General features: G+C 48.7%; 1 protein-coding gene across 5 annotated transcripts in view; it reads left to right on the plus strand.

The window, feature by feature from the left end:
- Window positions 1-27,232, plus strand: part of MECOM (MDS1 and EVI1 complex locus) — a 190,494-nt gene that overhangs the window by 133,526 nt on the left and 29,736 nt on the right. For 4 of the 5 annotated variants that reach the window (XM_086618102.1, XM_086618103.1, XM_086618104.1 and 1 more), the window contains exons 2-5: window positions 9,851-9,985; window positions 20,464-20,566; window positions 23,197-23,413; window positions 26,608-26,755. In XM_086618102.1, the coding sequence (XP_086474228.1) occupies window positions 20,518-20,566; window positions 23,197-23,413; window positions 26,608-26,755 (414 nt within the window). In that variant the 5' untranslated portion in view covers window positions 9,851-9,985; window positions 20,464-20,517. Of the gene's footprint in view, window positions 1-9,850; window positions 9,986-20,463; window positions 20,567-23,196; window positions 23,414-26,607; window positions 26,756-27,232 lie in introns of those variants that run through there. The other variant, XM_086618101.1, reaches the window with a different exon arrangement.

Raw genomic sequence — 27,232 nt, forward strand, 5'->3', positions numbered from 1 at the left:
TGGAAAATGTTCAACTCATTTATGAAAAAAATCTGCCACAAGGATATGCTGATGTTCACAGCTATTTCATTAGTAACCCATTGTGATCAACACACATTTTTTTGGTTATAGGACAGGTTTATTTTGACACCTGTATCGAATATATTCTGCCTCCCCTGCCAACCCTAGAGATTTTCCCAGTGAGCAAAACCTCCTTGTTGTGCTAAATCTCTTCAGTGCAAACCAGGTAGCTCTCAGAGTAAGATTTTTCAAAATTAATCGGGCACCTTTACCCATGTGTGACTAATTTATGTGGAGCAGCACTCCAAACGCGGGCCCAGGCGGGCTGCTGCGCACGCCCAGGGCTGGTTAAGCGTTTACCCCTCCGGACTCTGGTTTGCACACCCAGGGTGGGTGCATGCCAACAGCTCTGCCCGCCGACAGTGGGGAACCTGACCCACTCCCATGGCACCTGTGGTCTGAATACTTTACGACTTCCCAAGGGGAGATTGCCCGAGCACAGGATAAGGGTCAACCTTGCGTGTTCCTCCACCGGCTGAATAAATGAGCGCTCCTGAGCTTCAGTCCTTGGATTTCTCTACCAAGCACGACTCAAACTGTTGATGGGGATTTTAACCTATTTATACGTTTCGTAACCAGCCCGTAACGAAGAATTCTCCCTCTCCTACTCACACGTAAATAATATATAATGCTACTGTCAGGGCTTGGCAGGGCAGCGATGCTTCTGAGGCAGCGCGGACCCTCAGCCTGCCTCTGGCGGGGATCTCTCCGCTCGTAGGCAAGCGCCTTGCCATAGGAGGAGGATTAATCGTCGCTATTAGAGCCCTTGCTTTCCTCCGCAACCTCCTCTTCCCAGGGATGATGAGTTAATTCAGCTGGAACAACGTTAGTTCATCAAGTTTTGCGGTTTATCTGAAAATCGAATTGCAGTAATTCCATATGCCGGCTGACTTAATGCCTGTTTAGTTCAGGTTTTAGACAACTCCGGTCGATGATCACAACGGGTTTAATACAAAATGTTGGTGGGATGGAACTGTTAACACGGAGGCTTTCAGGCAGGTTTTTCTTCCCCGCTGTGGGAGCTGGTTCTGTTGGCTGTCTGCACGTGTGTTTCTGTGCGTAGGATGCGGATCTGCCTCCTCTGAACCTCTGCTAGAACCATCCACACATGGACATTTAAAACAGCAAATGCAAACCTGAAAATTTTAAAATGAGTGTTTGACTTTTTATTGGGTGATAAATTGCTTCTTACTCTTATAAAGTCTGCAGGTGTTTATGTCCACTCTTGTACGCCTAGTTAAAACTTTGGCTACAATAGGAATGCTTTGAAAATAGCCAGTCACTCCTAAAATTGATTATTAAAATAGAATTACCTGTTATGTATCACATTAATTTCTGCAGAGGAAAGTTCTGTTGTTTAACCCTTCCAGCCCCTTTAGGACTGGCATTTTCCCTGCCTTAGTATTTTCTTTTCCATCCTCTTGCTTTGCAAATTCTGTTGCCAGGCTCCGGCTAGTGCCAAGACCTGAACGGTGCCCCAGGGCTTGTGGCCATGCACCCATCCTACCTGCCCTTCCTGATGCCATCATGGACTCTGTGGCTGGAAAAGGTCTTCCAAAGCAGGTCCTCAGACTACTTGGCAAATGACAAGGCTTGAAAATTAAAAATGTGTAGGAAGTGAAGAGTTAATGAGTCCCTGATGAATTCTTATGCACATGCATACAAAAGAAGTCTGCAAAATCCCTTTACTGTGCTTTCTACCCCCCAAGTATGGGGTGAAGCAGGAGATTCACTGAAGTTAAGGGAGCTATCATGCCTTGGTTTTAGAGTTCTTCCATTTTTAGAGCAGCTTCTGCAAAAAAAGTTGTGTTACCAGGCAGAGGAGCAGCGGTTACATCAGGTGGGAGCCTCCGGCCACCCCATGTACAGGGTCCCACTGCTCCATCTCTGGATGAGCAAACGGTGTAGATTCCTTCATTTGTATTTCAGCAAGGATGAATGAGAGAGTGCTAAGAAAAAAACCCAAATCAGACTTTTTGAGTCATGCTGGTAGGTTTTAGAGAGAGAGCCATGCTCAAGGTCTTTTACTCTTTGGGTGGTTAAGAAAGAAAAGAACCCTTCCAGGCTGCCCAGCATGTGGGGGAGACGCAAAACAAGGGCATCACGGATGGAGTTTCCCAGATTCTCCAGAATTCTGGCTTGCTTTCAAAACATGAGAGAGGTAAAGCACAGGAAAACACAGAGCTTCTGGGTGGACAAGAGGCCAGCACCCACATCAATCAGCCACTGCCTTAAATTGGTGTCAAAATGAGCTAGCTAAGGTGGGTTTCTCCCCTGACTTTTATCTGAGCACACGCTCCTGCCAAACTCGCCCGGCGGGTGCAGCGACCCTGAGCGTGAGAAGGGCCCGGGCTGGATTTGGAGGCTTCCAGACTCTTCTGCAATGGAAGTAATGAACACTATGAAGGAAAACAGCAACAGTCCTCAGAACACACCTTGGCAGGGAAACCTGGGGGAAGACATGGAGGAGGCAAAGGAGATTCTCTCCTGTTGCAAGGAGAGTGCTCACAGCGGAGGGCGGACAAGCATCACCGCATCCCTCAGCATCAAACTTCAGGGTTGGCTGTGAGGGCTATCGTTTGTTTGCGATAAGGTTTTGCAACATCTCCTCTTGCTGAGAGGAAAGGCAGTTTCTATGGAGTTTCCAAGCCCTTCCCCAAGGCAGGAGCAAATTCACCCAGGCAGCTGGATACCAGTCACTGGCATTTTTACATCTCCCTTATTGATGAAGAAGTTAAAGCTTCTGAGATCTCCCTCCTTCTCTTGGTATGAAGTAATGCCCGAGATCCAAAAAGATTGAGGCTCGAACCCCAGCAGCATGGCTCGGCGCCTGCCAGAAAACTCCTTCCCACTAGGCAGCCCCTGCTCAGGAAGTTTCCCCTCATCCATCAGCCGTGACAATACCCACACCTGCAGGGACACCCTCACCGGCAGGATGCAATGGAGCCCTTGGCACACACAGGTGCCTGGACATGGCGGTGCTGCCCTGGTGCTGGGCACACCAGTGGGTTTGCATGCATGAAAGCGGGGCAGGACACAAGGGCAGTGGGTCTGCTGGGTCCCCTGGGCTGTCAAACTCAGATCGGTGTAAGAAGGAACGTGCTATTTTAGTGCATGGATTTTAATAGGAGAGGAAAAGCGGAGCCTTTCCACTCGGTACTCCGTACAAAGAGCTGTGCCAGGAGGTGTCAGGCAGCAGGAAGAGCGGAGCAGCCCTCCGTGCACGGCTGGGGGCTGCGTGTGCTCTGCAGCCCCCCGAGCACAGCCCCGTCCCCACGGGTGTCACAGAGGCCCTTCAACTTTTTTATCGCCTGCACACGCACCGCTCTAATTTTTTTGCAAGGATATGGAGTTGTTTATTTTTTTTTCCCCAGAAGGCAGTAGGTATTTTCGGCAGGGGGTGCGTGTCTTTTCTGCATACTCACCTCAGAGCAGTAAAATGCTGCCTGGTTATGGGGGGGACAGCCCAGCTGGGTGCCCCCAGCCACAATTGGAGCCTTTAGGCTTCGCATCCCACAGCTGCTGAAAGGGGACCCCCTTTGCCAGCGTGGTGAGCCCCGGGGGTCCCTGAAGCCCTGGGGAGGAGGGTACCGGGTGCGGCAAAGCGTTGATCCCCCTGAGTCTCACAGCCAGGCTGGGGGGAAGGAAACCTACCCTCCAGCAGTGCCGGCAAAGCCAGCCTGACCCGAGCAAATGAAAATAATCAAAAGTAATTAGAAGCGTGCTGGACTGCTCCTCGGAGATCTGTGTGAGAGAATAAACATGCCGGAGCCCTCCGAGCCACTGCAAAGGCCCATGTCTGAGCTGTTAGGTGCCCTGACCTTGTCCACATAAAGACGTGATTTATGAAGTGCAGGGCACAGCAGCAGGGCTTCTGTCTTCTCCAGAAGAACCAAATTACTGAGGTGGAGATTAACATGCTTTCAGTTGGGCCCATTTCCAGACCAAGGGAAATTTTTTATTTACATTTTTTTACCTTTAATTTCCTCCTCCTCTCCCTCGCTCAAAAACTGCCTTTTGGCCAGAAGGGACGAGGCCGGCAGCGTGTGAGGGCAGGAGGGGTGGCCAGGATGGGGCAGCGGCACTGGGGGGGCACGACATGGTGGCACCACGATGCCCACCACCACTGCTTCACGCGAGGGCTGGGAGAGGTCTGTCTCTTCCCCCTGAAATAAGCAGCAACGCTTCTGGTTTGGCTTGATTTTCTTTTTTTAAAGTCGATATCCCACAACACGGGGTGGGAGCAATTAAGGTGCAGAAACTGCGTCGCTTTTCCTGCTCGTCACTGTTTTCCTGGGTCTGTCCCGGAGCGTTTGGCTATGTCGGAGGGCAGTTGTTTTCTGCGTGTTTGTTTTGCTTTGCTTTTCCTTTCTCCCTCCCTGCTTGATACGCTCGCCCGGTGTTTTCAACGCTCACCGCAGTGTTAGTCAGGATGCTCAATGTTGTGTTTAGTCACCTTGAGAAACATAACATTAAACCCCACTTAAAAATGTGGTTATGAAGTGGCTTGCTCCATAAACGTAAGGATAATATTAAGCCTAATGTGAACGCTTACGGTATTTTAAAAAATCGCCAGCGACTTGTCTGATTTTCGACCGTTTGTCCTCTGCAGTGTTTGTCCACAGGAAGCCCATTAAAAGTGGACAGTGCAGTTATTTCATCTGGCTTTGGCTGAGCTGCGCTGCTTTGCTTTAATGATGTGCTGGAATGCACGATGCCCATAGGGTCTCCATTATGAGAACTTTTACTTCTGGGACGACCATGAAGTTAAAGGCTTAAAAGAGGCATCAGTTTACAGCCTGGTGGGAATTACTAGCAGACTCGAGTACTAACTCCTTACTGCCTCCACTAATATAGGGACTTATTTTAAATAAACAATTGCAAAAGGGACCCTGTGGAAATATTTGGGCCTCTCGAAGCGCCTACCAAACCGTCCAAGGGCAGAGAGAAAAGGCTGGAGATGTGTTTAAAAGATTCTTCCTTGAAAAGAATATATATATGTGTGTGTGTGGAACAAATATCTATAGGGTTGTGTGTGTAGCTCCAACGTCTCCTTACATGACCGACACGCTCGGCTCGCCCCCAACGCGCCTCTCGCCGCGCCCCGTCACGAACCCCTCCGGCTCGGGGGCATGTGCCTTCCTCCTTCTCCTTCTCCTCCTCCTCCTCCTCCTCCACCTCTTCCTCCTCCTCTTCCTTCTCCTCGGGCCGCGCTCCCCTCCGCCCGCCCGGGGTACAGCCGAGCCGCCGGGAGCAGTGCGCGAAGGGGAATTACCCAAAAATAGGTTTTCCCGCCCCCCCAAAAAATGGGTAGCGGCGGGTTCGCAGCTGCGCACCTCCCGCGCTCGCTCCGGCTCCGGCCCCGCTCCCGCTCCCGGCGCGTCCCGCCGCGGCCGCGTGCCGTGTCCCGGCGTTCAGCGCCACCTGGCGGCCGCGGGCGGCGCCTCAGCGGCGGCGGAGCCCCGGTGCCGGCCGGCCCCGCTCTGCCGGTACCGGGAGGCCCTTTTGTTTATCCACCGGCGTTTCCTCCTTTTGTGGCAAAGCAAAAGGGGGGTGGGGGTGTGTGTGTGGGGGCTCCGGCTCCTACCGGGGCCTCTGATCAGGCCTATGGGCTCGAGCAATCAGTTTCCCAGATTACTTGTATTTAATACACAATGCATCATAAAACAAATCCCTCATCCTGACAGGAAGAAAATAGAACAGCTCATAGCTCGAGCCGGTCCAATTTATGGCTAAATTAAAAAAAAAAAAAAAAAAAGAGAGAGGGAGAGAAAAAAAAAAATAAGAAAAAAAAAGCTCCAACAATGGGCGAGTGGAGGGAGGGCAGGAAACCAATGGTCCGGCAAACCGGGCGGACGGCGCGGTTCTCAGGCCCGGGTGCTATGGGAATCTCCCACCAGGTTTTTTGAGGTTATTGACAAAGGATTTTTTTTTATTATTTTTTTTTCCTGTCCTACCTACCACCACTGCGTGCTTCCCCCCCCTTCTCTCTCCCCTCCCCGTCTCGAACAATAGCTATTATCTGAAATAACAGTTCAATGTCACAGATAACAGGCCGCTGAGACGAATTAATCATCATCTCTTGTCACCCGGCTTCTCGCCCTCCCCCTGCCCTCCTTCCCCGGCCCCCTCCCCGGCCCCCCGGGAAAGAAAAATCGACTTTTAAGCTGAGAAATATATTTGCACTTAAAGAAAAAAAAAAAAGTGGGTGGCACTTCTGGATCGTGCAATAAAAGATACAGTTCAACCCTCTTTTTTTTTTTTTTTTTTTTCCCCACCCCGCTCTCTTCCCCAAAATACACATATAGACGCGTATCTTGCCGTAGTTTGCCCGGACGGTGCCAAACTTTGCGGGCCGGTTTGCGGCTTTGCGTCGCGGTGGGATTTCGGGGCCGTTTGGCGAAGCCGGGAGCGCCCCGGAGCCGGCGGGGGCTGCGGCTGCCCCGCGGGTGGGAGCGGGCCCGGCCGCGGCCGCTGCCCCCGGCGGCAGGCAGAGCCCAGCCTCCCGCCGGCTCCATTCATGGGATTCGTTACCAAATAAATAAAGGGGAAAAAAAAAAAAAAAAAAAAGAAATAAAAATCGTTTAGGAAGCGCCGGCAAACGGGACGCTGGTTCCGCGGCACCAAACGGGGTCGTCGGGAAATTTGAAAAAAAAAAAAAAAAAAAGAAGGAAAAGTTGCATTTCATTAAAAATTATTATTAATAACCACAGTGACGGCGATGACGAGGATAACGCGGATAACGAGCCGGGCGCGCTGGCTCCTGGAGCGCCGGGAGAAGCCGTCGGGGCGAGCGCGGCTCCCCGCTCGCCGCAATCCCGCTGCGGGGCCGCCGCGACGGCGCTCCCGGCCGCGGAGCGCGGGGGGCGAGCGGCCGGGCGGCGGCCGCCGTATAAATAGAGGCGAGCGGCGAGGGCCCGAGGCACCGCGCTCCGCCGCCGCAGCCCCCCGCCGGCCCCGGGCGGGGGATGCGGCCGGAGGGGGGGGAGAGGGGGGGGCTGCCGGTGAGCCCCCGCGGCGGGGCCGCTCCTCCGCGACCTGGCGGTGACCCCCCGGCCCCGGGGCCGCTGTCGCTTTAAGCACGCCGGGAGCACCGCCGCCGCCGCCGCCCGGGACGGGGCGGGGGGGTAGGGGGGGGGCGGCCGCCGGCGCGGCCGGGGCTGTCCCGCTTTAAAGAGACAGTGCCCGAAAGGGGAGCGGCGGGCTGGCAGGACCCGACGGGGTGGGCGGGGAGGGGGGGCGGGCAGGGTCGGGCCGGGCCGGGCGCTGCCCGGGGGTGCGGCAGGGCAGAAGCGCCGCGGGCAGGCTGCGGGGGTGGGGAGGGGGAGAGCCGCCCGCCCGCCCACGCACGCACACTTTTCTCCCATCCTCGGCGGAGAAGTGAAAGAAGTTTGTTTTGTTGAGCGGTGTGCGGTGGGTTGTGATTTTTTTGTTTGTTTGTTTGTTTTTGTTGTTGTTGTTTTTCTTACACCTCCCCCCCCCCCCCCCCCAAGAGGGTTGTGTGGTTTTGGGGTTGTTTTTTGGTGGTGTTGGTGTGTTTCTTTTTTTTCTTCCTTTCCTTCCCCCTTCTCCCGATAACTTTCTCCGCGCACACACACACCGAACCAACCGATAAGACCAGGAGGGGCCGAAAGGGGAAGGTGATGGTGAGCCGGCAGAAACTCGCCGAGCCCCACCGCCGCTGAGCCCTCCGAGGCCGGCAGTCCCTTTCCAGCCTCCCCGCCCGGCGCCCCGGGCCCCCGCTGCCCCCCAACAAATGGTCGAGCGCACCGCGCCCGCGCAGCGCCCGCCGCAGCAGCCCCGGACCCCGACGGCCGCGGCCTCCGCCCGCGTTTGACGCCAAGATGTTGCTTCCAGCCGCCTGAAGGATATTTTTCCCCTCTGCCCCCCCGCCCCTGCCCCGCAGGCTCCCGGCGACACAAGGTAAGAGCGGTGAGCGCGGCGGCGGCGCTGCCCACGGCCCCGCGGGACGGGGCCGCCCTGCCCCGTCGGTGCCCGCCGCGCCGCCGGCCCCTGGGCAGACCCTCCTCAGCCGCCCCGGGGGGTTGGGGGGGTGGTGGGGGTGAGGCCCCCTCCCCTCCCTTCTCGAGACAGAGCGGGGTTTGCTTTGAAAGGGAAAATTAAATGCCCCCCCTTCCAAAAAATAATCAGCGGTGCGGGCGGCGGGACAGCGTGCGCGCCCGCGGGGGCTGGAACTCGCCTTGCGCGGCCGCGGGGCGCTCGTGGCTCCGCTGGGCCCCGCCGGGATTTGGGGTGGCGGGGCGTTTGGGGTGAGCTTCCCCCCCCCTTTCTTTTTTTTTTTTTTTTTTGGGGGGGGGAGGTGGGGAAAGGCTGCTGGCGAGGCGAGGAGTAACCCGCTGTCCCGGGCCAACGCTCGGCGGCCCCGGGCGGGCAGACACGCGCTCGCACCCCCCCACCACCACGGGCGGGCCTGATCCTGGCACCCGGCGTGGGGGGGGGAGCGGTGGCGGGGGGGGGAGCGGCGGGGCCGTGGCCGGCGCTGGGGGCGGTGACCCGGGCAGCGCCCGCCGTACCTGCGCTGCCCCCGGGGCCCGGCCGCCCCCGCGGGGAGAGCAGCTTTCGGCGGGGGTTCGTTTAATTAGCGAAGGGGAGCGGGCTGAGGCGGTGCTGCGAGCCCCGGCAGGAAACTTCCGCGGGTTTTCATTAACTAAACGGTGCACAATGCCGGGGCTCCCGTCCATTCAGCGCGGAGGCCAAAAGTGCTCTGCGGCTGGACGGCAGTACAAACGTTTCCCATCGGGGAAACAACCTTCCTCTCCCTTTGCTTTTCGTCTGGGGCGTGTGTTTTAAGTTGTTTTGTTTTCTTCCTTTTTTTTTTTTTTTTTTTCTGTAATAAAATCGAATGGTTTGCTGGCGGTGCCAAGCCGGAGAAGTTACAAATGTAGCAGTGGGCTCACTGGGATGCTGTGGAAAGTTTAGGATAGGCCGGTGGTAAAGCTTACAAATAAATAATGATATTCAGGCATATTAGTAATTTGTCCTAATATTAGAATAGAACATCCTCTTTAGCTTGTCCACGAGCAATCTCATTATACTTGTTTATTGTCTGCATAATTGGAACCATTTATTGGTAGGTATTGAATACTGCCATGTTTTGTATGAGTGTTTACATTGTTTTTCATTTATTTTCTTTAGTTTGGCATAGGGAGTTCTAGTATTTGCTTCAATTAAGGGGAGTGATTTAAGTGTTGCACAGAAGGGCTGTTTGGGAAGCATAATGTTAAAACAAGATAAATAACTCTGCCTGCCAAATAAAGTTTGGTTCAGAGCAACAAATAAGAAAAGGCTAAATGGATGCTGCAAACAACGTAAATCCTGGAACGAAACAGAAACCTCAAATGAAGCCAACACCACCTATTTTAATAATTTTTGCTATATTCCCTGACAGAATCATATTCGATTAAACTCGTAATTTCAAACACAGTCACTGACGAATGTGTAGCAAATCAGATCCCTCTTAAATCAACATACTGTTTCTTAGCAATAATTAGACATCTCAATTACATGTAAATGTTTGTCAAGACTTTTTTGGTACATTTATTGTCCTTTTATTGTTATGTATGTATTCTGACCCTTCCTAAAATAAGAAAAAATCTCACCAGAGAAGCATATTTCTGAATAAACATGCCTTTATTATTATTATTATTATTATTATTATTATTATTATTATTATTATTCATTTGTTTATCTGGAAACCTGTGATTTGTCTTCTGATTAGTGTGCCCAGACAGCGATAGAAAGATTTACTCTTTCCTATTCTTCCTTTTAGATTTTGGATGAGTTTTGCAATGTGAAGTTCTGCATAGATGCCAGTCAACCAGATGTAGGCAACTGGCTCAAATATATCAAGTTTGCTGGATGCTACAATCAGCACAACCTTGTTGCATGTCAGATAAGTGATCAGGTATGTGGTGTTCACTTTCTGGACTTATTTTGTTAAGGAACTTTAAGGTGTCAATGGTAAAAAAAAAAAAAAAACCAAACCAAACCCAGCAATTCACAACAGATTTTGGCCTGTTTGCTGTTATGGCAAAAGATAAGGCACAGATGTGAGATGCAGAATAGAATAATTTTGATTATGGGCTAGAGATAATATGATTTTTCTGGTTTTCTACATTGTTATTCAACTCATAAATAATAATTTATTTTTTTTTATCTTATACCTGATAAAAATTGGGACTGCTTTCTTAGGAATACAAAGTATTTGTATTTTGCTGATTTTGAATTAGCAACGTTTTCTGGCTCCTGTTCCAGTCTTGGATTGTTACGTTAAACTGTGTTGTTGATGGGAAGCTGCAATGTGAAATTAATGGAAGAGCGGAGGGGAAGATACAAAACTGATAATGTTCCAACGTAGTTGCGTGTGTGGGGCTTTGGATTTGAATGCACACGTGCAGGAATATTATTATGTCTTCCCATACACTTTGCTGGAAGTCGTCTGCTGAACCATGATCTTCAGCAGTTTTCTTTTTCTTTTCATTTATTGCATTTAAATCCACTCTTTGTTGGGCTGAAACGTTATTTGTCCTTGTGTGTTTGGAAAAAAGGCTGGGATAGGCAGAGGAAGGATGCAGTGAAACATTTTGCTTTCAATTATGCTGATGAGTTATTAGGTGTTTCGTAAATCAAGGTTCGCTTTAGTCTGCGGATAATACATGCCATTGTGAAATATTTTAATGGGTGAAGTTAGGTTAAGAAAGCTCTGCTTCTTTAAAGTGAAATATCTAAAAGAGCAAAGCAGCAACTGACTGTGAATTCTTGTTTCCAATTTATATTTGCTACCTGCAACGTAGGATTTGATTCATTTCATCAGTGTTTCATTTTTCACCACTTAATTAACTGCATCAGGTGAACGTTAAAGATTATCTTTAGCTGATTTAATTGCCTTGACAGTATTGAAAGAAGAATCACAACCAGGCACAAAGCTTCAATTAGAAATCATTCTTTCTAATCAAATTCCTTGCCTATAAGAAATGAATGTGAGACAGCTCGCTATTTCCAGCACAGCGTTATGTATTTCACTCATGCGAGATAGCTGATTAAAACTGGTCAAAATAACTTTTTTCAGAAGCTATGAGGAAAGATTTTTATGGGTTTTTTTTTAAATTTTCAACTTTTACAGTTCAGCCCTGAGCACACGTAACACAGAACGAGCCAGCCGACTGAGATATAATTTCTTTTTTATGTAGCAGCTGGTTTAACTAAAGAAACCATAAAGATTATTAGTAAATGCAAAATACGTTTTCCAAGTTGAAATATGCTTTACACTGAAAAACGATAAATTCTCTCGACGCAGAGCATTTATGGAACAGTGGTGCGAAAAGGAAACTATATAGATTAATTGAAACAGCAAATCCAAATATTTTACGTTTAATAAGAGCTGGCGTAGGTAGGAAAGATTAGAAGTGGAATCACGTGCGTTGGTCAAAGCAACTTACTGTCTGTGCGTCGGTGTTGGCGATCTGCAACTGAAACTACACGCTGGGCTGAAACATCAGCATCTACCGACACGCACCCGCGTTTTGACGTTTTTGGAAGGAAAGTTATGGCGCTTGTAACTTTCCCTTTTTTTTTTTTTTTTTTCAGTGCTTACGTTTGTGAGATTTGGTAACGGTGGCTGTACCGCTGCCAATAATTTCTTTCGTTCACTGGAGACTTGTTATTTATTTTGCACAGTATCGTGCTGTTCATAATTCCATATTTTAATAGCTTATTGTTGCTGAGATTTGCAAATTAAGAACTGGTTGTCTTTCAAGTAGCGTGTCATGAGCTGGGCGCTGTCAGCAAGAGATTGTTGTTCATTTGGCCCTCTGGAAACGCTGCAAATTTACCCACAAAATCGTACGCGGGCTCCAACGTTTTATGACCAGAGCCTAAAAAGTTAATGCTAAAAATGTGCTCTCGAATCTTAAAGCGAAAAAAGCCTTTCTAACAGCTCCTCCTTCTGCTTTCTTCTGGCACAAGCTCACCAGAGGTAATATAAAATATAATAGGAAGGCAAACTGGGAAATGGACGTTACATGGCCAAGCGTGTGCGTGTACGAGGAGTGACAAACGCAAATCAGGACTGAGTGTGCACGTGTGCCTGTGTATAGGCTGCGTGGGGCTGCCTTTGGGTCACTCTGCCTCTGTAGCTGCTGGGAAAAAAAGAAGGATAAAAGGGAAAAAAGAAAGAAAAAAGGGGGAAAAAAAAGAAGGGAAAAAAAGGAAAAATGAAAGAAAAAGGGAAAAAGAAAGAAAAAAGGGGAAAAAAGGGGAAAAAAGAAAGAAAAAAGGGGGGAAAAGAAAGAAAAAAGAAAAAAAGAAAGAAAAATGGAAAAAAAAAAAAAGAAAAAAGGAAAAAAAGGGGGGGGAAAAAAAGGAAAAAGGGAAGCCTGAGGACATGTGTCAGTGGTTGCAATGCAGCCCAGCTGGGACAGGAGGCCCCAGCTCAGCCAGGGCTGGGTGCAGGCATGGGGAGGCACCCTGATTCCCCCCAGTTCCCCCAGGAATAAGAAGCAGCTCCGCAGCCCTCATGGCACCCGGAGCATCCCCGCTGCGGGAGACGCTGCTCGGCTCCCCAGGCACAGACACTTGACCAGCAGTAATCGTTCACCTCTAATTGCTTCAACTCATCTGTAAAATTCACAAGCAAACATTGGGCTGTACCTGAGCAGGTAGAAGATCCCGCCAGTGCTCCCAGCCTCTTGCTGCCCACAAGTTCATGCTGCTAAATTCAAGCTTGACTGACAGACAGGTATGATGATGCCCAGACTGCTCGAGGCAGGATTTAGATGCATCTCAGGGCGATGTGTAATCTAGTCGCTCTGCTAAGCTCTACCTTCTGTATTTAACAAAAAGAGCGCAAGGAAAACATTTTTTGTTGTTTTCTCTGTTGGACTTTTTTCAGAGACATACCACCCCACCCCCCGACTCACGGTTGAGGTTGGGTTTCATCCCTTAGGATCAACTTTACAAAAGGCCTGGGCTCTTTCTTATGACTGTATACATGAGCTTTGCTAAGATGAACAGCTCGATAATGGTGGGATGCAGTCAAAACATGCACGCTGGATGCAACTCGTGTTTCACTTGATTGGAGGTGGAGTAGGGTTTAAAAGCTGCGGGTTTTTTTTTATTATTTTTATTTCAAGTGAGGTCGATCTAGGATTTCGCTTTGCTGTCTTCCTATTATCTCCTGTCATTCCCAATCTAACCTGAACAGATGTAATTCAAGTTGTATATGAATAATAAAATTCCATGAAAAGGGCACTCTCATTTTTTTCCTTTCCCCAAAGAGACTCCAGTGTGTGCAGAGCTGCAGAGAGTCTTGTCGCTGTTACTGCCCTGGAAGGCATTTTTCAGCTTGGAGTCAGTTCGGATTCGATACCAGTTTTTGCTAACTTAGATGACTCCTCTCTCTTATCATTAAACATCTATTAATTTGACTTTTTAATGACTTCAGAATGATTAGCCCTGTTCGGCTTTCTGGCAGTGCTGTCATCCCAGCAGCAGCATTATTTTAAAATATATATGTTAATGAAAGTGCAGTTGTGAATCCAGCAGTGACTGTAGCAATGGCATGTCAAGGGCTGTCACACGTTCCAGGCACATTTTCAGACTGGGATCACGGTCACCTTCAAGCTATAATTTTTTTTTTTTTTTAATTTCTTTTTTTTCTTTTAAGCAACGTAGTTGGTAGCAGTTAAAGTTAAACCCCTTGAACATTGTTTTTATCTTGCTTATTGCTTGCAGAGCTCTGATAGCAATACAGCCACATAACGCTGCGACGCTGCCCTGAGCTTCCAGGTCTCTTTCCCCTCCTGAAGATTCCCTTGGGTTTATCCACGAAAAACTCCCAAGTGACTCGGGATCAGTTTGTTGAGGTTTTGGGTTGCCGCGTGTGCTGAAATAGGTTTTGGGGGTTCTTTTTTTGGGTGTGTTTTGTTTTGTTTCCTTCTCCTCAAGTGAGAAACGGGAGCAAAACCAGCAGCGTTACGCTCGTAACAGCGATACAGACCTACGCGGGCGAGCGAACCCGCTGCCGTAGGTTTCGCCGGATCCGATCCCATCTCACCCGTTTTACAAACTTTCGGAATCTGCAGGCACGGGTTCGTGTTTCGGGTTTTACTGCCGCTGCCCCCCCGCCCCGCGGCAGGCAGCGGAGGGCAGAGGCTCCCGCAGCAGCCACCTGCAAAAGTTGTGTATTTAAGGAATAGTTTTGTGGCGGTGTTGTCGGAGAGCGAAATTAAGGTTTTGGCTGTTGCGGGTCAGGAGGGCACGTGCATGCCGAGCTCATACGGGCCCCTATTCTGCCGTGATTCTTCCTATGAGTTATTAGTTTATTAAGAAAATAAAGCTTAATCCGGCTCCCACTGAAAAAAAAATCTGTCTCCGGGAGAGCAGGGTCGCGTTAGCGTAGGGCTGGTGGAACGAGGAGCTCGTCGGTGGTGATTTTCCACTTCTTGCAGTGAGAGCTGAGGCTGGGGGGGAAACTCAGCTCTCTGTGTCCCTGTGCTACCTGGAGCTCAATGCGGTGGTGGTGGTACCGCGCTCGGCCTTGGCCTGTCCTGACGTGACCTAAAAGAAATTGTTTAGAACCAAAACCAATGACTGGTTGTGGCTGTTTCTGCAAAGCGATAAGCTTTTTATCGATAGCTCATGTTTAATAAAATCGGGACAGCATCTCTAAGCAAAAACAGCTTTTTGTGATGAGAGCCATCGAATCATACCCCTGTACTTGTCTCAAAGAGTGGAGAGGAATGTAGATGTCCATGGAGCCAGGACAAGGCTGTAGTTCACTGGGCACTTTGTGTGGGTCGTGAATGAAAGGGGGATGTTAGAAGACACCTGTATGGTGAGGTCACCTCTGGAGAACGGGTGGACACATAGAAGTTGTGGTCTGGTGTCAGTGGTCAGCGACCCCCAAGCATGGGGTTTTGTGTGGACGGAGCAGCTCGGCTGGATTGGGCAGCCCCTCACCTGGACTCTGGGCTTTCATAGAAGCAAAAATTCACCTACAGTGGAAGAAGATATAAGTATCACTGAGAGAGTGGCCTGCAGCTTCCGAGATGTTGAAAAGGGTGTCCTGCAGGAGCAACCTATGGAGGGACAGCTTCCAGCTTCGGGGGACAGGAGGCACCTTTGCTGCAGAAGATGGAGAAATGGGGATTTCTGATGCCATTTAAGGAGAGCATCCTTGCTCCAGCCCCTCCTACTTGATCCGCCTTGGCAGTTTTGGGGCATTTTGGAAGTGAGAAAGGAAAGGGTTTGCAGTCCTGGTGCCAACGTGCAGCGTTACTCCCCCACCATGGGCAGGGTGAAGGGGAGGGTCCCTCCTGCCTGCTGGGCTCACACCCGTGCCCCCACAGCCACTCACCCGCAGGCACTTGCTGAGTTTCGCCTGTGGATTTTTGCAGAAGTTTTCTTTGGGCCCAATACAGCACTCGGGAAGGACTCCTCTACATTAGCCCTGGAAAAAACTCCAGTTCACTTCAATTTGTCATTTGCCTGAGCATGGCAAGAAGAACCTGGCTTGGGTTTCATCACACAGTTCTCCAGCTGCAGCAGTTGTTCATTATAGGAGCTAAAACTGAAGCTTCGCCGTTTGGACCCTTCTTTTTTTCCCCTCAGATGCTTAATTATAGCTCATTGTGAGGTTATGTATCTATTCGTCCTTCTCATTTTTCTGGTGGGCTTAAATCCTGATTTCGATCGAGCTCCTTGAACAAAATGCTTATTATTAATTTTGGATGTTTAATTTGTTTTGCTTTTGGGACAAGCTCTACTCTTGCTCCGAAGCATCGTGGAGGCGAATGCCAGTTGGCAGGGTGCACGCCACCTCTCCTGGCACTCGCTTTCCTGCCCCGACTCAGGTCATGCTCCGCTCCGGTGCACCATAGCCCCCGGAGGTGGCCAGGGGCTGGGGCCAGTACCTTGCCTGCCGTAGACGTACCCTTGGCATGCGACGGAGGCCGTGAGCCTGTGTGGCACAGGGCGGGATGTCGGAGCAGGAGCAGCAGCGCAAGGCTCTGCAGGTGCTGGTGGGCTTCATCCGGATTTGCTCCACCATTCCTGTCTTCTGTTCGTTCCTACCATCCCATCCAGAGTGGATTCTCCCACTTGCACCAGTGTGGTGCAGGACAAAGTCGCTTTCTTCCCCCATGGCACCAGCTGTTAGATCAACACATCCCCTGGGGGGTTAAAGTACAAACAGCGCCGACTCCGAGCAGCATCTCTCGCCTCCTCTAAAATCTGAATTTCCCAGACAGCGCTGGGGCACGCGCAATGTTTTCCAAAGCTCTCCTATACGTGAGAGTAAAGGATTTAGTTGGACGTAGCAGAATGTAACTCCTCTTTGGGGCTGAGCATGACAGATGTACACGTAGCAGCTGGTGCCTCTGCTCGCGCTCCGCGGCTGAAGTGTCACTTTTTCCCCCCAAACCGCCGTCCCTCGGTTAAACCTTCCCGGGGGGCTGAGCAGGGGCGAGGGGGGTCCAGAGGAGCGGTGCGGGTCTCACCAGGGCAGGCGGCATGGCCCGGGCACTTCAAAGCGCGCGGGCGGCAGCGACCGAGCGCGCGGCCCCGGCCCGAGCTCGCGGGGAGCGCGTTTGCGCTATTATTTCAATTATTACAACTTCCTGAATAGGTTGAAGGTCGTTCATAATTCACACTTCTGTCATCTTTACACATGCCAAATGCAGTCTATTAAGCATAAATAAAATTTCAAGTGCCTGACCAGGAAAAGTAAACTGGGATTCATAACAATGAGGCCTTATTCATCCGTTTAAAAGTAAATTGTGTGTGTTCCTTTTTTTTCCCCCCCTCTTCCTCCCCTTTCCCTTTACAGCTTTGCAGTTTGGGAGCTTTTATTTCTGCTCGGTAGCATAAATATACGACCTGCGGTGTAGGCAGGCACAGAGCACTGATGAGTTCAGCCTCCCCCGACTTCTCCCCACCTCAGACCCCCTGAACTTTGAAAGTGTTTCCAGATCTGGATCCGATTTTGCTCTTCCTATATAAACTGCAGTCACACACCGCTGATCCCAGGGCATGTGAAATGTGCATCTGGACTTTGCTTTTATTTTTTTTCCACCCCCCCTCACCTTGCTATGGTCGTTCTTCTACCGTGCAGCAGCTCTTCCTATACCTGTCAAGGTCGTGAGCGCAGGTTAACCCCAGAAAGTCAGGTAACGAAACAGGCTTGGACCACTGAAGAGGTGCAAGCCAGAAAATTAAAACTTTTCATTAATTACAGCAGAGGCAGGACTGCATCCGAGAGATATTTGAGCTTCATGATAAAAAAGTCTGTTTATTCTACTTTACTGTTTCCTAGTACAAGAAACTGCCTGCGGTAGAGGTTGCTGTTTTGCAAAGCGGGGACAGGCAGGAGGGGACTGCGGGGCTTGGGGGGTCATTTCGGCGTTTTCCCACCCGGGGGCTTGCAGGACCCTTGTGCCGTCTGCCCCTGTGGGCTGCTGCTGCCGAAAATCCCAGGCAGCGTGGTTCATTTCCACGGTCAGCTTCTCACTTTTTCTCGGACAGGATAATTCCAGGAGGTTTTACGTGGAAAGAGTGAGGAAAGAGCCTTTCAAATGAAGTAATAAGGAGAGCTATTAAAATCAGATTAAGTTTATCTGTGCGATCGTTTTGGTTTAAAGTTCAGTATGTTTTATTTTAGATCCTCATTGGAACACAGTCTGGTATATAAACAGTTAGTGCAGGTGGGGTTTTTTGTACATACAGAGATTTTAAAACCTATTTTTAATGATAATTAAAGTTAATAATAATAATAATAATAATAATAATAATAATAATAATAATAATAATAATAATAATAATAATGATGTCAAAATGCCAGAGCTGGAAATCTGTCACCTGGACCTTGTTTTGGAGGGCGTTAGTTCTGAGATGCAAAATAAAAAACCCATCACTCAACCTAAACTGTGGACTTTTTCTGGATACTCTGTTTTTTCTCCCTGCTGAGGTACAGAGAGGCTGGCCAGGTAGTTTCTGCTGGGTACCTTAATCATCTCTGATGTTTTCAAATGCCAACGCAGACAGGACAGTTGGCTGCAGAGTTTACACCCTGGTTAGGGATTTGTCCCACAGCTGCAGGAAAGATGCTGCATCGTACCAGGGCTTCCCAAAGAGAAGTGGTGCACCCCAGCACAGCGCTTCAGGAACAAGAACCTCTTTATGCCCGTGTATGGTCCATGTGTCTTCACTTTGCGACGAGAGGTGAAAAGGTCTATCAAAATACCTTTGATGGGACAGTGTGAGCAGAGGAGGAAAAATACTGGAGAAGGCTTTGCCGTGTTTTTTGTTTGCTCCTTGGCATGGAGGCACCACTGACCTCAGAAGAACAGCTGAGTTTACCCGACCGTGACACAAAACCCCAGAGCACTGAGGCAAGTCCTGGGCAGAGCAGAAGCTTTGGCATGGTCCTTCTTAGATGGTGGAGGTCCCACCCCAAGAGGGAGGTGGGTGCTGTTGCAGCAGGGACCTCTGCAGATGTCTCTCTGGTCAGCGTGCAATGCCACATACATGTTACTTCCACCCAGAGCAATCCAGCAACCAGGCTTGTCGTCCACAGATCGGTCTGCAGCTTCCCGTTCAGATGTGTGGAGGCCATTACACTTCTGGAAGAAAAAAGCCGGTTTTCAAGACATTTATCTTAATAAATGGAAAAACAAGCGTTGCTTAAAGCAAATATTCCCTGGATGCGGCGCTGACATCAGATTTATTTGCAGGAGTTAAAAGCTGGCTTCGCTTAAATATGTTCCGGCCTTTGATCAAACGGCTCGCGTTGCCCCAGCTGCGTCCCCAGCACAGCAGTCCCGCGTCCTTCGGCACCCGCGGTGGCATTGGCTCCAGAGGGGATCGTGGCACTGGGCATTCACCCAGCTGCGTGAGGAGACACGCACGAGACCCTGCCACCACTCTTCTGGCCCCTCGCGCCCTCCAAAATACTTGGTGGAGTTCAAAACCCCCCTCTGCAGGGGGAAAAAATGGCAAGCCCAAGCAGACCCAGGCAATGGTTCAACCAGGACGGTGTAGAAGAGGAGGGAGGTGCAGCCTGGGCAGATCAGGCTGCCCTTAAACTCCTTCTCCTGGCTTTTATGGGGAAATTTGGTCATAAGCAGGGTGTTGTGGCACGGATGTGTTTTGCCAGCCCTTCTGGCACCCGGAGAGGGGTGAGCGCCGGAGCGGTGGGACGAGCTGGCCCCGGCAGCCTTCACTGCCGTTCCCCAGCACACCTTCTCCAGAGCAGTTTTTGGGACAAGGTGAAGAAAAGACAACGAATCCGAGGAAGTGCATCTTCTCGAGTTGTTTTTTGGTATTTAGCCCGCATCTGTGGGCAAAGGCCGGTTTTGTGCAGAAAGAAACGATTAGGCTGTACAGCCACCTCCTGGAGGACACCGGTATGTGCTCGGTGCCGGGGCCACCGGTGGGTGACGGTTCCACGTGTCTCTAGATATCCATACCTACCTTGTGACAAACGTGTCTGACTTCAAACAGCAGAGGTGATTTTCTGCCTTTCTCCCGATGCACTGGAATGAGTATTGAGAGTTCAGATTTTCAGCACGAAACCTTCAAAAAATACATTAGTCCGAGAAAACACAACTGTATCATTTTTTAGTGTAGGAAACTTAACTGTCGTGTTTTTCTTTAACAAGGCCTGAGGAAGTTAGTAATATTTATTTGAGCTGCTTCATGGAGCTTTTTAGTGCTCTTCACATTTCCTGCTGAGACAGAAAGCAGCCAGATGGATTTTGGGAATTTCCTTTCAGCAGAGCCTCCCAGTGCCAGCAAGCACTTGCTCAGGGTGCATGGACCCAAGGGAGCTGCTCCCTGCTTCTCTGCCACGCTCCTTCCCAATGACAGGCACGGAGCCCCATGTCATCTGTGCAGGTGGACCAGGTGCCACCAACCAGGGTCACCACCAGCGGCTTTGGCTGCTGGCAGCGTTTCTTCATCTCAACTGTTTTTTCCTTTGATTCCTGTTTGAAGCTAAGGAATAACCAGGTGCACTGGTTGGTGTAAGCCTCTCACCTCACAGCTTTCTAGACTGCTCAGATGATTGAACCTGGGGAGGGGGTTGGATGCCTACAGTTTAATCAACAGCATCTTCTCAGGACAGTTTTATTAGCTTTTCCCAGTGCAGCAGGGGTTGTGTCCCCTACACGGTTCGCTCAGGGATGACTTAGAAGCCAAAGCCCCGATGTCTCGGGCTGGAAGGAGCAGAGCTGCCGTAGTCAAAGTTGGCACTTCTCTGGCAAACGACAGCCAGCACCCACGCTGGGGCAGGGTCCAGCTGTGTGGTCTCGATCCTCCAGCAGTGGTTTGTGCCTCTTTGCCTGTTGTCATAGTCACGTTGCTTTCTCTTTTTTTTTTCTTTCCCAGATATTCTACAGAGTGGTAGCAGATATTGAACCAGGAGAGGAGCTCTTACTGTTCATGAAGAGTGAAGATTATTCACATGAAACAATGGCTCCGGACATTCATGGTTAGTCATTTCTTACTGCCTAATGTGGTAGAAAGTATCTTTGAAATTAAGAAAAAAAAGCAGAGATTGCTTCTCTGTTAGAATCCTTTTCAAATCCAGATGGCTTTCAAGGAGGAGAGCTGGACCACAGTTGTATATGTCTATCTTCCGCCCGTCCGTTTCTCTGAAAGTATTCAGTGAATAAACTAGTCTAATACTATCATGACTCTTTCAGTCTCTCTGAAGGGTGGGTCTGCTCTCAAAAGTGATGCCAGCACTGATGTTAAGGGTTTTCTGTTTATTTTCTTCATCACTCCTGGTCCCACTTCATTGAGTGTTGCATTTTGTACCTGCTAATCTGACGAGCTCTAGTTTGCATAGTCGATAGTTCTCAGCATTGCATCCCTGCACCTCCTGATGTTGTTCGAGTTCTTACCCTCGCTTACTCAAACCTCCCTGGCAGAACCAGAGGTCTGTAGATGTAACTGAGGGCAGTAGTAAGGCTTCAAGATTGAAACTTGATCATTTTGTGAGTATTGCAAAAAGAGAACAAGAGTCAATGTCCTTATCTCTAGGCTGTGCTGCTCCTGCAGGACCTGTATGGACCTTGATTATAGGTTATTTCTTGTCACTTAGCCAAACAACTGTTATTCTGTCCTCCTGAGAAGAGAAAATCTCAGGTTGATAATGTTGCTGTCACTTGTGAGAACGTTTGAGCCATTCTTCCTCCTCGCACTCATTCGTGACTTGTCTGATGCACAGTGGTTGCTCAGATTTGTCCCCCACCTCCAAAAGCTCCTTTTGCTCTGCTGCCCGTCGGGCTGTGGGTCATACGACCTCAGCAGGACTGAGGGTAGGATATCTGCTTGGTGCCCGTTGGGTTGCAGTTTATGCTGACGTGGACATTTTACAAATTCTCAAGGATTCAGGGACTGTACACAGGGATTTTCCTGTGGCTGTGCTTTTTTATAACTGCCTGTACGTTTAGAGCACTATCTTTTGTTCTCTTAAGAAAAAGGTGGGAATTATTCATTCATTCATTCTAATTTGGTTTTGTCTAGTAAACATTGTTTAGTTATTGCTAAAGATGTCCCCCTTTTCAAGTGTAGTGTTTTCCATGCCTAGTCTCTGTGGTCAAATAGCTGTAGTGTAGATGCCACCAGAGGAAATCTCTGCACTCCCATGTTCCACAGGGCGAATTTAGAAGCAGACTGAGCCAAAGTATTGCTCGTGGACAGTGGACGACAGAACTCTATGATGCTTTCTCTGGATCAACTCAACTGTCACGTAGCAACCAGCTGTAATATATTTGAGATTTCAGCCAGACTCCTCAGTGCCTTTCTGACTCAGAGGCCCTGGGCATTTATTTATATCTGCAGGGCAGGTAACACTGGAACCAAACCAGGGTGTCTGGTTCCTCGTATGGACCATCGGTATAAAATCCAGCAGAAAAAAATACCTTGGGATGCTCTTCTCCAAGTTTGCTGTTTGGGATTTTCTTCAGCTAATCTATTCTTTTTCAGGAATTACTAATTAATGGAATGCAATATTCACTCTAAAGTGCCACTCTAGTGAGCTTCTACACTCGATTTCAGTATGAAACGTGTTGTTACTGGTTTTATGGAATTGAAAGCAAGGCCCCCTATCTTCATTACCCCAATTTCATGTGTCTTTGGGTAACTTTGAACAGGGTCGAGTGCTGGAAAAGAAATCTAAGGGAAATAAAGAGCCTTTTAAAAGCTCCATAAACACCCTTTTGGCTATTTTAGATGCTGATGTTCATATCTAAAAAAGATAATTTTTTACTCTAACCATTCTATGATTCTATGATCTAAGTCAGTCTCCTTCATTGAGAAGGGCAGAGACTGGCAGCCTCCACTGGATATCGTAGAATCATCATAGAATCATAGAATGGTTTGGGTTGGGAGGGACCTTGAAGGTCATCTAGTTCCAACCCCCCTGCGGTGGGCAGGGACACCTTCTGCTAGACCAGGTTGCTCAAAGCCTCATCCAACCTGGCCTTGAACACCTCCAGGGATGGGGCATCTACAACTTCTCCGGGCAACCTGTTCCAGTGTTTCACCAGTCTCATTGTAAAAAATTTCTTCCTTAGATCTAATCTAAATCTCCCCTCTTTCAGTTTAAAGCCATTGCCCCTTGTCCTATCACTACACACCTTTGTAAAAAGTCCCTCTCCAGCTTTCTTGTAGCCCCTTTAGGTACTGGAAGGCTGCTAGAAGGTCTCCCTCGAGCCTTCTCTTCTCCAAGCTGAACAGCCCCGACTCTCTCAGCCTGTCTTCACAGGAGAGGTGCTCCAGTCCTCAGATCATCATGTTCACCTTAGATCTTGTATATCCCCATTTAGGATAGTATGTAAACACACTGACCTTTGTCCTAAGCCAGTGTTAGGCATCCCAATTGGATATCACCCAGGCAGCTAACAGATAGTACTGCACTGTCATATATTGTAGAATTAAAGTATTATTGTAAAGCATTCTAAGGCCTCCTTGTTTCTTTTGAGAAGTTGTTTCTCTTTGTCATCGAATAGCCCTTTATTTAACCACACTGTCATGGAACTCCTGATGGCATGGTAGTTAAAAATGACTGAAAACTGATGTGATCTCCCTGTGTCTGACCCATTTGTCTTCCAGAGGAGCGCCAATATCGCTGCGAGGACTGTGACCAGCTCTTTGAGTCCAAGGCTGAGCTTGTAGACCACCAGAAGTTCCCCTGCAGCACACCTCACTCCGCCTTCTCCATGGTGGAAGAGGACTTCCAGAAGAAGCTTGAGAACGAGAATGACCTTCGGGACGTGCATGAACTCCAGGAGTGTAAAGAGTGTGATCAAGTCTTCCCAGACTTACAAAGGTAGGAATAGATGCTTAAAATGTGATTAAATGAGGCCAATTCGGTAATGGCTTCAGTCAGATCATGCAGAGCATCCGTCAGGGCAGAATCTGAAGGTATGAAAGTAACCAAAGATGAAGGTGAATAAGAGTTCTGCACCAGTTGATGTTTTTTGGCATAGAGAGCCATGGAGTCTCAATAAATCAGAAATTTGGTCCTTGTATTGAAGTCTTTAGTGGATATCTTAAATTAAGAACTGGATCTTCTGATAATCAGATCTTTAGCTGGCATGAATTGAACTGGTTGCAGTGAAATCGGAGGAATGTTTATAAGTCAGATCGACTAAGTTCTGGGCTCCTCATTTTTAGATAGAAATAAATTAGAACATCTCAGAGTGGTGCTGACTGATGTTACCGATTTTATCTTTGCAAACAAGGCATGCTAGTTAGAGGCAGGTTCTAGATGTTAATATGTATGTCTGTATGTTAGTGTGTATTTATAGCCATACTGTCTTGAAATGCTGAGGTTCATCTTTCTCTCATACATATCTGTCTATTTAAACAGATAGACCCATGTGTGTGTACCTGGGGTATACATAGAAGATAAATAGAAAGTACGACTGCTATATGGTGAAGATCACTTACATATTTCATGTCACTATAGTTTTTGTGACTATTTAAAATACCGTATTGCAGTGCAGATTACGGAAAATTTAGCAAATCACTGTGAGATTTTGAGAGTACACAGGAGCTTCTGCAGCACATCCGTTGCAGATTGAGATCTTAATGCTTTCAGGACAGGGGAAAGGTTGACCTCAGCCAACATTGGATAATAATGCTGAGATATCTCAGTGGCAAAATCCTGGGCCAGATCCTCCTGCACTGAGAAGGAAGCTGGTTTATAGGAGCAGCAGACCTGGGCCGATATCTCTTGCTTTCAGCCAGAGTCTGTAGCACAGTTTCCACACTCCCACAGTGTCTTCTTTCCTCTCCATGTTGTGTGAGCATGACTTGAGTGACTATTAACTGCCCTTTTAGGGACAGCCATGTATTTATTTGCATTGCTTAATAATCATATGCCCCTTAAGTATTGACTTGTCGATTTAGAGTATTTTGTGGGTTCATATTTTTCATAGAAGTCTTTACTAGTCTGTGATTGAGGATGTCGTGGTGTCTGTCGGAGGTTTGCACAGATTTGTGCACACCCAGGGTTAGCCCCTTCGGACAACTGCTCCTGGATGCTTCAGGTGCTGGTTCTGCAAGATGGAGCCTGCTCTCCTGAAACACAGACACTCCTTGGCTCCTGTTGACGGAGCGGAGGTGGCTCAGCGTCCCATTAGCGTGTCGTATGACCTAATCCTTAATGCTTCGGCAAAAGTAATGACCTCAAAATTAAAACGTGGTTAAAACGTTGCTCCTCGCATACTAGGTCAAGCCAGCTGAGCGGGAGTTTGTGCAGGTGCGAGGTCTTATTCACTGGCTGATGTTGAGCAGCATGCGGCTCCCTGTGTCCAATTTTCAATCTGGGTGATGGATTTGAAGGGAGCTGATGTAGGTAGATGAAGTTGAAAGGGTTGCAGCAGCGTGGGTGAGGCAGGAGTCCGGACTGTAACATTTTTCCACGTCGTGAGTTATTCAGTGTTAAAGTTCGTTTCTGCCTGCGAACCAGAGGACAATGTCTAACATATGAGAATCATTGAGCAAATGTAAATTTAGCTTAAAATATTAAATATTGAAGAGAAAGGGCAGAAAACAAAGAACGAGTCATCATAAATAGATGGGCAGTACTGTGAGAAAGAGTGAAAAATGAGAGAGAATGCAGTCACTCTCCGAACTCCTGAATTATTGAAAGGCTAATACACCACAAAGACAGTTCACAGCAAAAAAGTACCCAAGTATGCTATAGCCAGATTATATAAAACAAAAGGCCCCAACGAGCTGTGCTGGAGGGTGTGCGTAATTAAATGGAGAAGGAGCTGAGCAGAAAGATGGAGATCTGGGGGCTGGGACTGCCCAGTTCTGGTGGCAGATCGAGTAGCTGCGGTGGGTGTCTGGGAGCTGGTGCCAGAGCCAGGGACAAGAGTCTCTCTAGCTCTTACGGCAAATTTGTTTACCGGTGTGTGACGAAGAGTCAATTGTTATAGAAGCATTAGGAGGAAAAGCCAGAATTATATTTTTCCCCCGAAGGAAGGAATCTGAGAAGGATAGAATAAAGAGCATCCACGGGATGAAAGCATTTCCATTACCTGTGCCTGAGAATGAAGGTTGCTATTTGGGCTGTACAACCCAAACCAGACCGTGAACCTGGCAGGTTTAGTCCACTGATTCAGCAGAGATCAGTGAGAGCTTCACATGAGGAAGCACTGATCCAGTTCGGCATCCCAGGTTGAAGATCACAGTTTCCAGTGGCTTTTCTGGGAATCCACTCTTGACGTTACGTAGTGATTTTTCCTCGAGCAGTACTGTGAGTTATGACTTTGTATGTGACCAAGCAGTACAGGTGTTTAAAAAATATATTTGCTGCAAATGAATAATAAAACAGGAATTCGGAAGATTCAGAGACAAAAATGAATTCAAAGATGTGCAGCGGTAATTAGGTGGAGGATTAAATACCTTACTAATAGGCTGAATAAACTACTGAGAACTGAGTGAATAAACAGCTACACAATTGAACACAGTTAGTAATAATGTAGTATAACTCCAGTTGTAGCGTGCCGTATTTAGAGGCTTCTCATGCCAATTTTGTCCTTCTCCAGTGGACTTATCCCTGATCTATTCCTGCTGTAAGAAAAATCGATTCCCGTCAAAGGAGCGGAGTTATGTCAGGTGCTGGGATCCAAGGTGTGTTTAGAGGGAAAGTCACAAGGCAGAAATAATTCAGACTGCAGGGAAGAATGAAGCAGAGTGAAATACTGAGAGGTGTATGAAATAATGTCCTTAGGGAGCGATGGCAGCAGCATCTCCAGCAGCAAGTGGCCTGGCAAAACATGAGAGGATTTGTTATTCTGGTAGGGAGGAGGGTGTTCTGCCTCCCGGCTGGGACGAGCCTGGTACTTAAAGGACTTGGGTGCGTCAGGATTGGGCCTTTGGGGCTTTCTAAATTTTTTTTCCTGTAATTATATGCTCTGCTGTCTCCCCTTCCTATGCTGATCTGCAAACCTCTGATAAACCCGTGTGTGTGTGGGACCTCACTGAGCCCTGTTCCTGTTTCCGCAGCCTGGAGAAGCACATGCTGTCGCACAGCGAGGAGAGGGAGTACAAGTGCGACCAGTGCCCCAAAGCTTTTAACTGGAAGTCCAACTTGATACGTCACCAAATGTCCCACGACAGCGGGAAGCACTACGAGTGTGAAAACTGTGCCAAGGTACAGTGAATTTGTAGGCTGCCTGCGCTTCTCGTGCTGCTGGATGGGCGAGAGCATGGGACTGGGGGTGCCCAGGGCTGGGATGCACGAGGGTGTAAGGCTGTTCTCCAGACGGTTTCTCAAAAGTTTATGCTTCTACTTTATAAATATGTCATTTTTCTACCCCCTTTGATTTTGAAAAGGCTGTGGGGTCTGCACTGAGTGCTGATGCAGGATGCTGAGCATCCCCGAGCTCAGGGCACCTTGCGAGGGCTGGTGGGGTGTAGATGACCACTGAGGGGTAAGAAACCCTGGGGAAAAACTGGGTGGATGGATCCCCAGGCTGTGTGCAAGCCGTTGGGACCAGAAACTTCAGGACACTATTGCAATATAAAGCAAAATAAGAAATAACAGTGGGCCCCAGCTGCGCTAAGTGAACGCAACTGTCTCATCTCCAGAGCATCTCGATCACTTCCTAGCACCAGGCTTGCTGCTCAG

The sequence above is a fragment of the Tauraco erythrolophus genome, chromosome 11 (assembly GCF_009769465.1).
Source record: "Tauraco erythrolophus isolate bTauEry1 chromosome 11, bTauEry1.pri, whole genome shotgun sequence".
Taxonomy (NCBI): domain Eukaryota; kingdom Metazoa; phylum Chordata; class Aves; order Musophagiformes; family Musophagidae; genus Tauraco; species Tauraco erythrolophus.